We start from the raw sequence: 18,355 nt of genomic DNA, 5'->3' as shown, positions 1-18,355 counted from the left end.
ATTGAACACAAAATGTTGGTATCCTAAATCTACGCAGTTCACATAACCTCCTTAACATATCTACAGTGGCTTAGATAACACTATGTCCATCTCATTTATAATTCAATGAGTTGTCAATATATTTTGTAAGTCGTCATTATACAAATATTTTAACCAGATGTTAATTCAACCACTAACAACAGTTAAAACAGTTAAAGACCCATTCAAAATCCATACTTCATATACTAATTAAGATCATCATGACGGTAACCTTTCTATTACTACACCTTAACCTGTCAAAGCGATAACCTGTCTATAACTACAGTTAAACCAGTCATGGTGATAACCTGTCTATAACCATAGTTAAACCTGTCATGGCGATCGCTTGTCTATAACTATAGTTAAACCTGTCATGGCGATCGCTTGTCTATAACTATAGTCATGACGATTACCTGTCTATAACTATAGTTAAACCTGTCATGGCGATCGCTTGTCTATAACTATAGTTAAACCTGTCATGGCGATCGCCTGTCTATAACTATAGTCATGGCGATTACCTGTCTATAACTATAGTCATGGCGATTACTTGTCTATAACTATAGTTAAACCTGTCATGGCGATCGCCTGTCTATAACTATAGTCATGGCGATTACCTGTCTATAACTATAGTTAAACCTGTCATGGCGATCGCCTGTCTATAACTATAGTCATGGCGATTACTTGTCTATAACTATAGTTAAACCTGTCATGGCGATCGCTTGTCTATAACTATAGTTAAACCTGTCATGGCGATTACTTGTCTATAACAATAGTTAAACCTGTCATGCCGAGCACCTGTCTATAACTATAGTTAAACCTGTCATGACAATCACTTGTCTATAACTATAGTTAAACCTGTCATGTCAATCACCTTTCTATAATAAAAGTTAAGTTTGATTTCAGCTCGTAAATTCCGGAAGTAAAAGCTTCTTTTGTGACAGAGGTATTTACGTAGCTTCAAACATGTGTACGACTGTCAATAACCGTTACATAAACAGGAATATTGTGAGGATAACCAGGGCTAATTAATAAGATATATGAATTTCAGCATCAGTTCAGCAGTGAAAGAGATGCCTTAACTTTTTTCAATACAAATATGTGTATCACGCGCATGCTTTGATTCACCATAACGGATAAGGAAAAATCACGAGAGTATCCACATACTTCATCACTTCAATTATTATGCGATTGAATTGGTCTTGACATGTATCCTTTAACCATCATTGAGAACATATTTAAATATGACAAAAGCTATTTTCCTCACGATTTCTGATTTCATTTATTGGTCATCAGTTTGATCCCAATGTGTTTTTGATAAATGTATATCCACGTGTGTAATGCTGCGTCACGGTAATGTATGTTACATAACAATCAATCGCGACATTTTTATGATATTTTATTTCTTCAAACTTCACACCAAGAACGAAGAAGTTAAAAGTAACAATCAACGGTAGTTGTTTAAGATATAGGGTATGAATAATCCCTGACAAGTTTGTTCATGTGCCTACTTATAGACGTGACCGGTTGTCGAGTCCCTTTCAATATAATTTTAAAAATAAGGAAGAAATAAAACACTTTATTTTCACTGAAATACTTCAGCAAATTACATTATATACGAATGCAAGTTTCGCTTTAAAACGATTGTGAACGTTTGTGAATGAACATAGATGTGACCTGTGTAGAAGTGTCTTAGTAGGTAAACAGGGTATCTATAGGCGTGACCTGTGTAGAAGTGTCTTAGTAGGTAAACAGGGTATCTATAGGCGTGACCTGTGTAGAAGTGTCTTAGTAGGTAAATAAAGTATCTATAGGCGTGACCTGTGTAGTAGTGTCCTAGTAGGCAAACAGAGTATCTATAGCCGTGAACTGTGTAGAAGTGTTTTGGTAAGCAAACAGAGTATCTATAGGTGTGACCTGTGTAGTAGTGTCCTAGTAGGCAAACAGAGTATCTATAGGTGTGACCTGTGTAGTAGTGTCTTAGTAGGTAAATAGAGTATCTATAGACGTGACCTGTGTAGTAGTGTCCTAGTAGGCAAACAGAGTATCTATAGGTGTGACCTGTGTAGAAGTGTCTTAGTAGGTAAACAGGGTATCTATAGGCGTGACCTGTGTAGAAGTGTCTTAGTAGGTAGACAGGGTATCTATAGGCGTGACCTGTGTAGTAGTGTCTTAGTAGGTAAATAGAGTATCTATAGGTGTGACCTGTGTAGTAGTGTCTTAGTAGGTAAATAGAGTATCTATAGACGTGACCTGTGTAGTAGTGTCCTAGTAGGCAAACAGAGTATCTATAGGCATGACCTGTGTAGAAGTGTCTTAGTAGGTAAATAGGGTATCTATAGGCGTGACCTGTGTAGAAGTGTCTTAGTAGGTAAATAAAGTATCTATAGCCGTGACCTATGTAGAAGTGTCTTAGTAGGTAAATATGGTATCTATAGGCACGACCTGTGTAGTAGTATCTTAGTAGTTAAATAAAGTATCTATAGGCGTGACCTGTGTAGACGTGTCTTAGTAGGTAAAAAGAGTATCTATAGGCGTGACCTGTGTAGTAGTGTCTTAGTAGGTAAAAAGAGTATCTATAGACGTTACCTGTGTAGTAGTGTCCTAGTAGGCAAACAGAGTATCTATAGGCGTGACCTGTGTAGAAGTGTCTTAGTAGGTAAACAGGGTATCTATAGGCGTGACCTGTGTAGAAGTGTCTTAGTAGGTAAATAGAGTATCTATAGGTGTGACCTGTGTAGTAGTGTCTTAGTAGGTAAATAGAGTATCTATAGGTGTGACCTGTGTAGAAGTGTCTTAGTAGGTAAATAAAGTATCTATAGGTGTGACCTGTGTAGTAGTGTCTTAGTAGGTAAATAGAGTATCTATAGACGTGACCTGTGTAGTAGTGTCCTATTAGGCAAGCAGAGTATCTATAGGCGTGACCTGTGTAGAAGTGTCTTAGTAGACAAATAGAGTATCTATAGGCGTGACCTGTGTAGAAGTGTCTTAGTAGGTAAACAGGGTATCTATAGGCGTGACCTGTGTAGTAGTGTCTTAGTAGGTAAATAGAGTATCTATAGGTGTGACCTGTGTAGTAGTGTCTTAGTAGGTAAACAAAGTATCTATAGTATCTATAGGCGTGACCTGTGTAGTAGTGTCTTAGTAGGTAAGTAGAGTATCTATAGGCGTGACCTGTGTAGTAGTGTCCTAGTAGGCAAACAGAGTATCTATAGGTGTGACCTGTGTAGAAGTGTCTTAGTAGGTAAACAGAGTATCTATAGGCGTGACCTGTGTAGTAGTGTCTTAGTAGGTAAATAGAGTATCTATAGGCGTGACCTGTGTAGAAGTGTCTTAGTAGGTAAACAGGGTATCTATAGGCGTGACCTGTGTATAGTGTCTATAGACGTGACCTGTGTAGTAGTGTCCTAGTAGTAAACAGTATCTATAGGTGTGACCTGTGTAGAAGTGTCCTAGTCTGTTACCTGAGTACATATTGGTGTTACCTGTTTATAAGTGTCTTAGTAGGTAAACAGAGTATCTATAGACGTGACCTGTGTAGAAGTGTCTTAGTAGGTAAACAGGGTATCTTATAGGCAGGGTATCTATAGGCGTGACCTGTGTAGAAGTGTCTTAGTAGGTAAATAGAGTATCTATAGGCGTGACCTGTGTAGAAGTGTCTTAGTAGGTAAACAGGGTATCTATAGGCGTGACCTGTGTAGTAGTGTCTTAGTAGGTAAATAGAGTATCTATAGACGTGACCTGTGTAGTAGTGTCCTAGTAGGCAAACAGAGTATCTATAGGTGTGACCTGTGTAGAAGTGTCTTAGTAGGTAAACAGAGTATCTATAGGTGTGACCTGTGTAGAAGTGTCTTAGTAGGTAAACAGGGTATCTATAGGCGTGACCTGTGTAGAAGTGTCTTAGTAGGTAAATAGAGTATCTATAGGCGTGACCTGTGTAGAAGTGTCTTAGTAGGTAAATAGAGTATCTATAGGCGTGACCTGTGTAGAAGTGTCTTAGTAGGTAAATAGAGTATCTATAGGCGTGACCTGTGTAGTAGTGTCTTAGTAGACAAATAGAGTATCTATAGGCGTGACCTGTGTAGAAGTGTCTTAGTAGGTAAACAGGGTATCTATAGGCGTGACCTATGTAGAAGTGTCTCAGTAGGCGGCGTGACCTGTGTAGAAGTGTCTTAGTAGGTAAATAGGTATCTATAGGCGTGACCTGTGTAGTGTCTTAGTGTCTTAGTAGGTAAATAGAGTATCTATAGGTGTGACCTGTGTAGAAGTGTCTGAGTAGGTAAATAGAGTATCTATAGGCGTGACCTGTGTAGAAGTGTCTTAGTAGGTAAATAGAGTATCTATAGGCGTGACCTGTATCTATAGGCTTAGTAGTGACCTGTGTAGTAGTGTCTTAGTAGTATCTATAGGTGAAATGTCTTAGTAGTAAACAGGGTCTATAGGCGTGACCTGTGTAGTAGTGTCTTAGTAGGTAAATAAAGTATCTATATGCGTGACCTGTGTAGTAGTGTCTTAGTATGCAAGCAGAGTATCTATAGGTGTGACCTGTGTAGAAGTGTCTTAGTAGGTAAATAGAGTATCTATAGGCGTGACCTGTGTAGTAGTGTCTTAGTAGGTAAATAGAGTATCTATAGGCGTGACCTGTGTAGAAGTGTCTTAGTAGGTAAACAGGGTATCTATAGGCGTGACCTATGTAGAAGTGTCTCAGTAGGTAAATAGAGTATCTATAGACGTGACCTGTGTAGTAGTGTCTTAGTATATAAATAGAGTATCTATAGGCGTGACCTGTGTAGAAGTGTCTTAGTAGGCAAATAGAGTATCTATAGGCGTGACCTACGTAGTAGTGTCTTAGTAGGTAAATAAAGTATCTATAGGCGTGACCTGTGTAGTAGTGTCTTAGTAGGTAAGTAGAGTATCTATAGGCGTGACCTGTGTAGTAGTGTCTTAGTAGGTAAATAGAGTATCTATAGGCGTGACCTGTGTAGACGTGTCTTAGTAGGTAAATAAAGTATCTATAGGCGTGACCTGTGTAGTAGTGTCTTAGTAGGTAAATAAAGTATTTATATGCGTGACCTGTGTAGTAGTGTCTTAGTATGCAAGCAGAGTATCTATAGGTGTGACCTGTGTAGAAGTGTCTTAGTAGGAAATATAATATATATAGGCGTGACCTGTTTAGTAGTGTCTTAGTAGATAGAGTATCTATAGGCGTGACCTGTGTAGAAGTGTTTTGAAACCGTTGAACGCGTCACGCCACAGATGTGTGCAATCCATATCAGTGCATTTCAGATAAATCACAATATCTTGGAAACGGAATTGACTACGACGTTTTCTCATTTTTTTTTCGCTTTTTTATTGTGTTATATGAAGTATTTATAGCTATATCTAGCAAACCTTCAAGGTTCACCCAAACTCAGGGCATGAGACGGCGTGCGACCCAGTAATGTTAAATAGTCACACATTTTAACAATGGTTGACAGGTTTTCCGTCTCCGAGACTTCTCCCGATGTCGGGTATCGTCTCCCCGACGAACGTCAGTTGCATCCCCCTCAGAGGGGTGGAGCCATCTATTGTAATGTGTTTGGTTATGCTATTTTTGGAAAGCGGCTCAGGGGGCCTAATATCGCCTTATCCTTACTCTAGCAGTCTGAAACATGAAATGAAGAATTACGAGCCTACAGAGATTTGGTTAAGGTAAGGGTAATTTTGAAGTCCGTCAAATGTCTTAAAGTTAATGGCCTAACACAGCGTTAATACGCCTGCTGTTTTTTGACAAGCCACAGAGGTATCTTAAGCTTGCGAGTGTGGATAGTCCTTACACGGATCATCGTTTAAAGTCCCGTCCGCCGAACTATGGCTAATAGTCAGTGATTAGATCTGTGTAGGTGCAATTATACATTTAAACAATTGAACTCTTATTAATTTGTTTTGTTCTTGTTTTGTCTTGAATCCTTTCCTATAATTTGACTAAGATCTATTTTTAACAATCATAAAACTTTGTTATATACGTCTCTGGTCTTATGATTACTAAACCTGTATAACGACACTCTTACGTCACCCCGAACGTTTATAGAGGTACAATGTAATATATATATGTGTTTTGTGAGGCTAAGGGATAATGATAATAAAAAAAGTTCTTAAAGTGTCACATATTGATCGACAGTAAAATACAAATCACAGTTATAAAATGTACAAATAAAAGCGATCAATGCCCAGCCATAATTGTCTGACTAATGAGACACCACGGAACACTATTCATACATCGGGACAAAGAAGTTAAACTATCATATCAGAGTATGTTACTGTGATTATCAAACGCCATCCTCGATATCATTACCATTAACCGGGGTTACCATTACTTCGCTCTCTACAGAGAGTGTAATCTCTCTACAGAGAGTAAAATCTCTATACAGAGAGTGAAATCTCTCTACAGAGAATGAAATATCTATACAGAGAGTGAAATCTCTATACAGAGAGTGAAATTTCTATACAGAGAGTGAAATCTGTATACAGAGAGTGAAATCTCTATACAGAGAGTGAAATCTCTATACAGAGAATGAAATATCTATACAGAGAGTGAAATCTATACAGAGAGTGAAATCTCTCTCTATACAGAGAGTGAAACCTCTATACAGAGAGTGAAATCTCTATACAGAGAATGAAATATCTATACAGAGAGTGAAATATCTATACAGAGAATGAAATATCTATACAGAGTGAAATTTCTATACAGAGAGTGAAATCTGTATACAGAGAGTGAAATCTCTATACAGAGAGTGAAATCTCTCTACAGAGAATGAAATATCTATACAGAGTGAAATCTCTATACAGAGAGTGAAATCTCTCTCTATACAGAGAGTGAAATCTCTATACAGAGAGTGAAATCTCTTTCTATACAGAGAGTGAAACATCTATACAGAGAGTGAAATCTCTATACAGAGAATGAAATATCTATACAGAGAGTGAAATATCTATACAGAGAGTGAAATTTCTATACAGAGAGTGAAATTTGTATACAGAGAGTGAAATCTCTATACAGAGAGTGAAATCTCTCTACAGAGAATGAAATATCTATACAGAGAGTGAAATCTCTATACAGAGAGTGAAATCTCTCTACAGAGAATGAAATATCTATACAGAGAGTGAAATCTCTATACAGAGAGTGAAATCTGTATACAGAGAGTGAAATCTCTATACAGAGAGTGAAATCTCTCTACAGAGAATGAAATATCTATACAGAGAGTGAAATCTGTATACAGAGAATCTATACAGAGAGTGAAATCTGTATACAGAGAGTGAAATCTCTATACAGAGAGTGAAATCTGTATACAGAGAGTGAAATCTCTATACAGAGAGTGAAATCTGTATACAGAGAGTGAAATCTCTATACAGAGAATGAAATATCTATACAGAGAGTGATATCTCTATACAGAAATCTCTATACAGAGAGTGAAATCTCTCTCTATACAGAGAGTGAAATCTCTCTCTATACAGAGTGAAATCTGTATACAGAGAGTTAAATCGCTATACAGAGAGTGAAATCTCTATACAGAAAGTGAAATCTCTATACAGAGAGTGAAATCTCTCTCTATAAAGAGAGTGAAATCTGTATACAGAGAGTGAAATCTCTATACAGAGAGTGAAATCTGTATACAGAGAGTGAAATCTCTATACAGAGAATGAAATATCTATACAGAGAGTGAAATCTCTATACAGAGAGTGAAATCTCTCTCTATAGAGAGAGTGAAATCTGTATACAGAGAGTGAAATCTGTATACAGAGAGTGAAATCTCTTTCTATACAGAGAGTGAAATCTCTATACAGAGAGTGAAATCTCTATACAGAGAGTGAAACCTCTCTACAGAGAATGAAATTTCTATACAGAGAGTGAAATCTGTATACAGAGAGTGAAATCTCTATACAGAGAGTGAAATCTCTCTCTATACAGAGAGTGAAACCTCTATACAGAGAAATCGAACGTAACTCCTGGATTATTGAGGATGATCAAAAGTAGAAATGTCCTCCGTCACCAATGATATGGTAACTTACCAAATTAATGACTATGTTAAGGGTCTATTGTGTGAAAACCAAGAAAGTGAAATAGGAAAATATAAAAATCGAACTGGTAAGATATGGAAATAATGGAACACGCTGACAGTTGGGGACAGTTCGATCTCCAGTAGAACGCCCACTGATCATGTAAAACAAAGTAGAAATTTAAAAAACCCAATTATATAACTGAGTTGTTTCCCCTGTATTTCACCTTGTCTTATGCCGTGGACCAAATGTTAATACTCAGAAGAGGAACTGTCGAATCTGCAACATGCGTTTTATAAGAAAAAATAAGGCAAGCGTGATTAAAATGATAATTTTATTAGTAACAATTACACAAATGTTGATCACGTCCAAGAATAACTTCGGCGTCAATGTGGTGATCAGGAACTGTTTCCATGGCAACAGAAGTAAGTATACCAATATCTCCTACTGTAAGTGTATATCTAACCTATGTCTCTAGCAGTGACAGTGTGTTAGAGGCCGTGGCACTTCGTTACATTCAGTAGACTCCCGACATCCCTTAATTCTTTAAACAAAGCCGTTTATGACATACAAGCGCCTTTGAATTATGTTGTGGTTGAACTTAGAAATGAAGACTAACATTCAACACAGGTCACAGGTACCAGTGCCAATTTATGTATAGAACCGATAAAACGAAAATGTGACTAATACTTGTAACGGAGATAAAATTATATTTCCAAATAATAATTGTCTGACTGTTTTCACTGTTTTGACCGAACGTTGAACTGAAATATTTAGACTATTAAGCATAAGTCGCTATTCGATTATTAAGTAAAATCGTTTCCATTTAAACATCAAACTTAATTCCATGCTAAAGATCAACAAGCAAATTATTTTTATACTCAGAAGCTAACTGAAAAAAATCCAGGAGTGTATTATTTTATAAATTACCTATAAACCTTATTTGATACTCCAGGGGTTACCTTCACTTTCGCCCTCTGCACCCCTGGAATATATCATGGCAAATTTGAAGGCACAAGCGAAGTAATTTGATTGGTTCAAGGAGAAAACAATCTGACCAACCACAGGCTGATACTTTCCTTTTGAAGGCTACAAAGGAGCAACACACAACTTCAAAGCCATTACAATATATCATTATGCAACCACGAGATTCGTTTGATGTACAACAAAGGATCGTTTTAGTCTCTTCGTCTTGTCCTCATGGTGTTGCATACGGAACTTTTAATTTTACCATGGCATGTTCCAGGGGTGTAGAGAGCGAAAGTGATGGTAACCCCTGGATGCCTATAAACGGAAAATAGAAGGTTGAGAGTCTGTCTATATATTCTTTTAGAATTACAACATCTACCAATATTATTGGTTCTGACTAAATTCACAACAGACGGTTGGTTGAACCTTTATAATTCTTGTTTCAAATCAATACAATGGAAAACTACGAACGACAGAAATGTTAACGTGTAAATGGATAAAACAGAAAAACGAGTCTGACACACATTTGTCAGGAATAACATAACCTGGATACGGACCACGGTCAATAGTGATATTTTAGAACGAGTCTGACACACATAGTTTTCAGGAATAACTTTCACGTGCCTCGATCAATGTTGATATTTTATAATATAGCTGACACCCGTAGTTGTCAGAAATAACCCATACACGTGACACAATCAATATTGATACTTTTTAATGATGTTGACATATATGGTCTTATTTTATTATGAAAATAATTAAGATGATTATAAAATAAACATGTTACCACACTAGCTTCATAATTGCTAAATACAAAAGACAAATTGACAAACAAAAATTCAATGAAGCTGAAATCGTTTTGTCGTCTTTGCATTCATATTGACTATGAACATCAAATGATAACAATTCAATACACAACTGCCACATTTGGTATTTAATTTTACGAGCCATTGAATATCATAACATTAACATATCAAATTTAATCACTTATCAACATTAAAACATGCGCGTGCTTAATAAACTGAACAAGAGGGAGGTTGAACATTCTAAATTTTGTATAATGATAATCATGTTATGCAATGAAGACGACAGCAATTAGGCCATGATCTTCATAGAGCTGTAAATGACACCTGATTTTGTTAGTTTTATTTTGAGGAATTATCATACAAATCTAAATTCAAATATTTGACTGAACTTTTCAACTTGGTTCTATTTTGTTGCCGAAAAATTTTCTTCACTAAATTTAATATTTTTATCAGCCGACATGAGTTTGGTGTGATGTTTTGAAATAAAAAAAAAATTCTTTTTAATGAGTTTTGATAAACAGAAATATTTACACAGAAAGCAGAAATTCTTGAAAAGGTACTAGATAGATAGATTTTTCCGTTAATAGATTTTTCCGTTATGGTAAGCATCTTTGCTCTATCGACGATATCCTCCATGTAAATACAGTCAATTCTAGTTATGTCACGTCCTAATAGATTGTACAAAAGACACACCCGTGAATAGCACCTTTTAATACAATTTTAGAGATAGATTCACTAGAGCAATGCAATGAATTAAACTGCATCATACAACTGTTTCGTCTTCCAGGACTCGTCAGTGATGCTAGGGGCCTAAATTTGGAAGTCTAGGACCCGAAGTGATCGAAAGAAAAGTCAAAACATCGACGGGGAGGTGCACTAACCCCATTATTTAAATCATTTGGTAATTTCATATATCCGAAGATTTTAGAAGAACGTCAAAAACGTGAACAAGGTGGAGCCATCAGGGATACTAACGAGTATAAAACATATCTATTGTTTTCTCGCACAATAAAACCAGAGGCCGCAACGGTCATCTGGCTGCAAAGACCTATAAGTTTGAAAATACAATACAACATCGCTGTTTATTTCAGTTTCTCGAAACGCAATAAGAGGTTAAAATGTGTTTTGAAATGGTCAAGACCGTCTATGGATCGTTTCGGGAGATGTTTCAGCTGAATCCCACCGGTGGAACTTGAGTAATTTAAGATGAGCGTTGTTCTGGAAAACCAATATTGCATATTCAAGTTACAAAATGGCCGCCGTTGCTGCCATTTTCATAGTTTTGACGAGATCCAAAAATAGTAACCTTGCAGCTTTTACTTAAAAAAATATCAACATTTAATTAAATCTATCTCACGTTTATTTCAGAATGGTTTGCAAGGTGCACGTCTGGCGATACATGGCTACAAACGAAACACGATTGCTGTAAGTCATCTTGACTGTTCGGGTCAGGTAACCTAATAAAAACGAATGATGATACATACCACAAACTGTTCCATAATCACTACCAACTTGCATCTTTGTAGGAATCTCCTAACATATTAGCATATTAGTGGTATGCAAACACCATAGATGGGCAAACGGTTATGTTATCATAAAAAAACTCTCTTTAGGTAGATTTATTTGAGATATCACAAACCATACTGTTAAACTATTACTGATTTCACTCTGGATGATGATCGAGGTTAGCGGAAGTGGTTTGACAATCGAGAAGTGCTAATACATCCTACATAATGTGAACGTTATAAAGATTCAATTTTGAACAAAAAGTTTTCATTTCTAATTAAAACATAGTTAAAACAAAATTCAATGGTGTTGTGATATTAAATAGTCTTCAATGAGTATCAATTTGTTAATGCCTATCAGCTGACCAAAATATGTAGAATTATACCCGGTATCCACGATGACAGACCATCATGTAAACTACCAAACAGAAATGGAATTCACCAGTCTGTAAATGACGTTGTTCGAGTCCAAGTATTAATTTACACAACCTAATATTAACCATATGAATGACAACAGTACTCACGTCAGAATGAACGTTCCATATTATTCGCTATGTCGAAGTAATCAAATCTGGTAGTGGCATTTATGATCAATATGAACGACACAGCCTTACGGGCGAGTATACAAAGTACAAATCGCCCATGAATTTGCATACGAAGCTAATGCTGAGTTATCCTTATCAATTACAAATGCCACTCACGAAGTTAAATGTTGAAACCTTTAATGTGATACACGAACAAAAGAATAATGAACGTTTTTCCCTCTAATTTGTTCTCCTTACAAGACAACAAAATTACAACATGAAGATGATTTTTTACGTAATTTACCAGTACTGGAAACTTATGATAAGTCAAACTCTCTAGTATTTATCTGTTAAATAGCCATGCTCCCAAAATATAGGTTTCTGATAATAAGGTATTTTCAATATACAGCAATTCAGCGGAAAAAATTTAAATTATCGCCGATTAAGAATTCAAAACACTAGAAGTAAGACATTGTATGAAATAAACAAGAACCTACGACCTTCATTTTCTATTACATGTTTTTTAACCAGAATTCATTAGACAATAAAAGCACGTTGGACGGACTGTATGACGCCAACAAGAAAATCTCTGAGTATTTTCATAGTAGATTGATGGAAAGTCTTAGATACTGACTGAGAGTTTTAAAGGAAGGAATAAAGTCGGAGAAAATCAACACAGGATACATCGAATATGAAATAAATAGAGAAAACTATAGCCCGGTATATATATTTTTTGTTTTAAGATATCGATAAGACCGTGAAAATCTGGGATCTAAAAACAGCATGCGTTTGTTTCTTTCTTTCTGTCAAAGCTTACTTTGTTGGGTAAACTGTGTCATTGCCATTGTTAAGGACTGATAAAGACATACACAGTAAAAACAACGGCAAAACATTAGCTAAACAGAGCAAAGAGTCATGAAAACGGACAGGTATAATACATGATGATATGTTAAAATATGAAATAACATTTTTAAAATGCTTAACACACAACATGGTTTCAATATTTCAAGATTCAAAATTTAACTATGTATAAACAATGATATCAACAATGAAAATTAATCACAATATCTGTAAAGGACATCTGATACGTCATTGGAAATAGATTGTCTCAATCACGTGACCATTATCAATGTACTCATAAAAATCTTGTTCGTTTATGCCATTGTGCACATGCACGTAATCCATAAAAGGAGCGTGGCTTCAAGAACACTTCAAAATTATGACTCTGTCATCCAGCACTAATTCAATATTTCCAAGTCGATGGATGAAAACCTTCTACTATATGATGTATGAATGAGTTTAGTGTTGTCATCAGAGACTAACCCAAGATAAGGAGGTTTTCGAAGAACTTGTTCATAGTTATACTCAGAGATATCCACAAAAGTGTTTCTTTCAAGAGGATGGAATGTCTCTTTCTTCACAAATATTGTCGGTTCTTGTCAATGGCCGTAAAAAGGGTTAGTGAATGACGGGCTTTTAAAATATATCCATGAAAATAAGTGAAGATACCAAAAGGCACCTCCCACTAAATGATGTGACGTCATTGATAGAGGGAATATCAAGCCACGTTCTTACATAAGTATTCTCTGAGGAATTACGTCTTTACTTTGGGAAGGACGCTTCACCATATGGAACACTTATGTTTGGGGTTCATTCTGCTACCTGGTTTACATTTATAAGCCTCTGAGAAATCCTTGGAGTTGGACAATGGACCTAATACCCTGAAATTATAATTTTATTGTTATTATCAGATTATATGTAAAGTTTTGCAATTAATTTCAAATTCAAAATTTTTAGATCTGAATTGAAGTTTTTTATCCCCAAAACTAAAAAATAAGACGTGGCTTATTTTCCTTAAAGGTAATCAAATGCAGACTAGGACAGGAGTAGGTCAGTTCGTTTTTCAAGGTAAATCAATTTCACTCCTTGAAATGCTCAGATGTAATCCATATTTTGATTAATGAATATATAAATTACTGGTTAATATACTATCATATTATGTTTATCCTTTTCATTAAATACTAGATTGAATTATTTCTCTCATCCGTCTGCTTGCATGAGAATTTTGAACATATTATGAGCGGACTGTCCATATTTGACTTTCTAAACATATTTTATCCCAACGCATGTAGAGGTGTTAAATACATACCGAATGGATCCGGGACTGTGGACTGAGGTTCGAATCTCATGTAAAGCTTCCTCATTGCGCATACTTCCACACCAAATCTATTGGAATTTCAGTACATTTATTTATAATGGTGAAATTAATCTCAAAGGAAAAAAACGTGTGTAAACAGTTTTCATTGTGTGTTTTCAGATTAGGCCCATTATGTCCAATGAAATACTAGATGAGATAGAGTTGATTTTCGCTGCACTTTGTCGATATCAAACAAAATCTTATATGATTGACAATAGATGATTTAAACTCTTTTTGCTAAATATATATGCGTGTATGCATCTTTTATATTATTTGATTAAAATTGAAATGTCTAGTTTCTGACCCTGCATAACACCAAAATGCTTTTATCAAGTTTTTCTCTTAAGGTCGTTTTTTTGCAGGAAATCAAGATTTGTAAATACAAAGTGAAAAATCGATACCGAGAAAAATAAATGCAAAAGTCATCCGTAAACTATGAAAGATACACATGTTATCCGTGAAATGTAAAATAAATACACAATTCATTTGTGAAATACATGATAACACACGTTATTACGGAAATATATACCTTTTCGAATTCCAACGTTTGCTGAAAGCCCAAAATTTTGCGCCGATGAAATAAGAAACTGTCTGAAAGTTTTACTAAGAATGTTGACCGAACTATAAATGTTTTCCGGTTTATTGACATACGTTTCGAATTTGTTAAATTGGAACGAAATTGGTGTAAATAAGTTCGAAAAGGTTATTCCTTTCGTGTTTAAACACGATTAACATCCAGGAATGTCCTTAATTTGTAATGTCAATGACATTAGTTTTCAACATGGAACTTGATGTAGGTATTTGGCAACTGTTATTGTAATAACAATGCTTCATGTAATAGTTGTTACATCAAGCGTTGAGACTACTTTGCTTAGTGCAATAAACTTCTTGTTTCATTCGTTAAGCATTGTTACTATGTCAAAGGTTGCAACATTGGATGGAATACCTGTCCATAGTTTAGAAAGAAGAGTTGATCGTGCGTTAATTCCAGACTTGGCAAGGCCAGTTCCTCTCCATGTTTTGCCACCCATTTCTTGTATGCCTGAACAAGTAAAATATTTAATTGGTTATTCTTAGTCTTTTCTATATAAGAGTTTTAATTTTAGCAGCCTATAGTAAACTAATAATATTCCTTATCATAGATAATTCCAGTACTATTAATTAAATATACTCGTACCATAATTTTGTGTATCATAAATAACTGTGATGTCAGTTTTAAATAATTAGACGATGTCAAACACCCATAGATTGCATTGTGACGTAAAAATGGAAAACAATCGATACAGAGCAAAAATTTGTAAAGTTTAACATTAAAAAGTCTGAAATATATTAATAATTATAAAACACATTTCGTCAGGTTGGTAATGTCCATAGAACAGAAGTTCTTATCTTATAACACGGTCAGTAGAAGATTTGAGTGTGACGTTTCGATGACGACATGGTCACCTTCAACAGAAAAGTGTACTAGTCCAGACGTACTTAGTGCTGGTCTATAATCCTATGTTTACTACGGACGAAAATAGCGTGACAAAATGGACATATTTAAGACAAAAACATATACAGATGTAACAATGTAAATAACTCGGCTACGCTTTGTTAAACATCTGGTCATAGATAGTTATCGAGACGCCACACTCTGATCTTCTACTGGTTGTGTTTTAAGAACTTCTGTTCTAATAGAAAAGATATTCAAATCATAACCATTTGTTAAAAGATTTATAAAATTAATTTTTTGTCATTTTAGATTACCTTTAAAGACTTATTTTAAATGACTCACAAATCACATACCCTCACATATGCGTCTCAATTTTTTTTTAATTTATCTTAACTGGCGAATATCTATTAAAATTTGAATTGTTTAGACTCGTAATGCAAATACAATATTGCAATATATAATATATATATATAACAAATCATTTTTCTATGTCTCAGGTGGAATGAAGTCACGTGATCGAGCATTTCAGGTATGATCCAGGATTTTAACACTGAAAGTTGTGTGTAATATTATCCTCTGAGATCACAAACGGGCCCTGATGGACAGTTAAGGTCGAACCTACCCTATATGACTGTTTAAGGCCTCCGTTATCTGCTATATTTTCACCCTGCGTGTTTTTGCCATCAATCTGTAATAAAAATCACGAAAGCGTTATTATCAAATAGAAATAATAAATCAAACTAGGATGTTGTTGAATAAAAATATAATCATATATACACTACCGGAAAAAATGTGTATGAAATGTTCATGTATTGTTAAATTTCATTAATTAAAGCTTTAAAATTTACTCAGGTAAGTTGTGTATGGCTGTCCGTTATTTATAATGATCAGTGCATGATTTGCACGGGTAGCTTGTCTGTCTGGCCCACGTCTTCGTTTTCATGTTTGTCGCCTACACCTTTGTGAAAGCATTGTATAAATACATTTAAAATCAGCACAATTTTGATAAACGTCTTTGATGTGCCATGCTAAGATTGAATGAAACTGACAGATGGCGCGTCGGAGGCATGATCGAAGCTGGCGTATGTCATACTGACGTTCCCAGACAATTTGGTGTGCACGCCTTGTGGAGACTTTACTAACAGTTTGATACCACCAAGGACCTGTCTCAGTCAGCATTTCCACGCGTAACGTCTGGATATGTATATCAGGACTGGGCACGTGTTCTTTTCACGGATGAGTCCAGGTTTCATCTCAACAGCAGCGATGGTCGTTCTAGATTGTACCGTCCTGTCGGCGAACGTTTCCAAGACAATTGTGTGATTCAACGACGTCCAGATCACCTCACGACAAGTCGTGAAGAAATCATCCGGCCTCACGTTCTTCCTTTTGTGCAGCAATGTAATGCCATAATGTGAATGTGCTACCATGGCATGCAATGTCACCTGGTATGTTGCCCATAGAACATGTGTGCCTACGTCGCTTCCATAACGTCAGCCGTTGACGTTATCTGATCTGTCACGTATCGCTTTGTGTTTCACCGGTTGATGGCCCTAATGACCTTTTATTTGTTGACGGGCCGTTCAGATTGTAATAATAATAATAACATGCGCTTGTGAGAATACGGCTTGGTATTCTCAAGGCATTTTTCAGTACATTTGTCGCAACAATGAGGCGTCGTTGCCCAGCATACATCGATTCCAGTGGTGAATATACACGATATTGATAAGTTGAACTTTGTGTAGAAAACGTCTGTGAAAACTGATCTCTATCCAAGACGGTGCTGATGCAATAACCATATCCATTGGGCTTGTGTTAAATAAAGGTCAGACAAAACACTGTAGGAAAACTTTTTGGCTATGTCTTATATATATCCTAAGTCAAAGCATGTTACACCCATGCAGAGGCATTTTCCCGCTAGTATATATATATACATAGATATCAATATCGAAGTAACAAGTATCAGCTCCATTCCAACACTGTTACTGGTATGTTCATGTATAACATCTTTTACTGTTGTTGTTATTATTTTATTAGTTTTTGTATGGTTCACAAACCGAACCAAGAAACAACAAATATCATCATTGTTTATGAGACCAGTTGCTTCTAAAAAGAATTCTTAATATTGAAATTTTTAAAAAGTGCAAAAGAAATACGTTGAACTTGAACATGAAGATGCTTGACTGTTAAATAACAAAGGTTCTACATTATGTAATTGCAAACAAAAAGCCAAAGAAGCAAAAAAAAACTAATATAGAGTGGAAGTATGGCATCTCGTAACAACAGCAATTGTATATATATTAGCCATTGCTGAAGTACTTTGCAATGTAATCCGTTAGCGGAACTTACTTACATTTAGTCCGATCTGTTCAAGAGTATAGCTGGAATACTGATCGATAATGCATTGGGCCTGTTTCCTAAATGCCTCTATCGTTTCATTCTTCCACCATTGTTTCATGTTTCCATCCTTGTCGTACTGACGACCTGTAGACATTAGCATATTTATGTTGAGTTATCCCACGTTACACGACAGTTTGAATTAATTTGTACAAAATCATAGAAGTATCCATGGACACTTCATCAGATGTGTTAATTCATTTATAAGTGCGATAAAAATGCATTAATACATTATTTTCCATTTGATACTAGCTTCATCAGATTTGTGTTTGATTTAATATATCTCGCTATGTTTATTTCTGGATTTCCACACTTTCGGTCCTAAGCATAATTTTTTTATTTGGTTATTTTATTTTAACTACTCATTTCACTTTCTCTGGAGATAAAATAGAAACGTCTATATGAGATAGCTGACGTCACCATGGTGATCACAGACAAATTGATTTATTGAATTTCATAAAACTGAGTATTTA

General features: G+C 35.6%; 1 protein-coding gene across 1 annotated transcript in view; it reads right to left on the bottom strand.

Moving 5' to 3' along the window:
• Positions 1 to 13,474: 13,474 nt before the first annotated feature.
• The window catches only part of LOC132555601 (neprilysin-1-like), a 46,388-nt gene continuing 41,507 nt past the window's right edge, over positions 13,475 to 18,355 (bottom strand). The window contains exons 17-21 of the mRNA XM_060219954.1: positions 17,839 to 17,969; positions 16,108 to 16,173; positions 14,997 to 15,092; positions 14,003 to 14,079; positions 13,475 to 13,574 (exon numbers count right to left, since the gene is read on the bottom strand). Coding sequence (XP_060075937.1) covers positions 13,475 to 13,574; positions 14,003 to 14,079; positions 14,997 to 15,092; positions 16,108 to 16,173; positions 17,839 to 17,969 — 470 coding nt within the window. The remainder of the gene's footprint in view (positions 13,575 to 14,002; positions 14,080 to 14,996; positions 15,093 to 16,107; positions 16,174 to 17,838; positions 17,970 to 18,355) is intronic.

This window comes from Ylistrum balloti, unplaced genomic scaffold, assembly GCF_031769215.1.
Source record: "Ylistrum balloti isolate Yb309-2 unplaced genomic scaffold, AGI_CSIRO_Ybal_v1 Utg369646, whole genome shotgun sequence".
Taxonomy (NCBI): domain Eukaryota; kingdom Metazoa; phylum Mollusca; class Bivalvia; order Pectinida; family Pectinidae; genus Ylistrum; species Ylistrum balloti.
The sequence above is the reverse complement of the archived record's forward strand: the minus strand, read 5'-3'. Positions and strand labels throughout refer to the sequence as shown.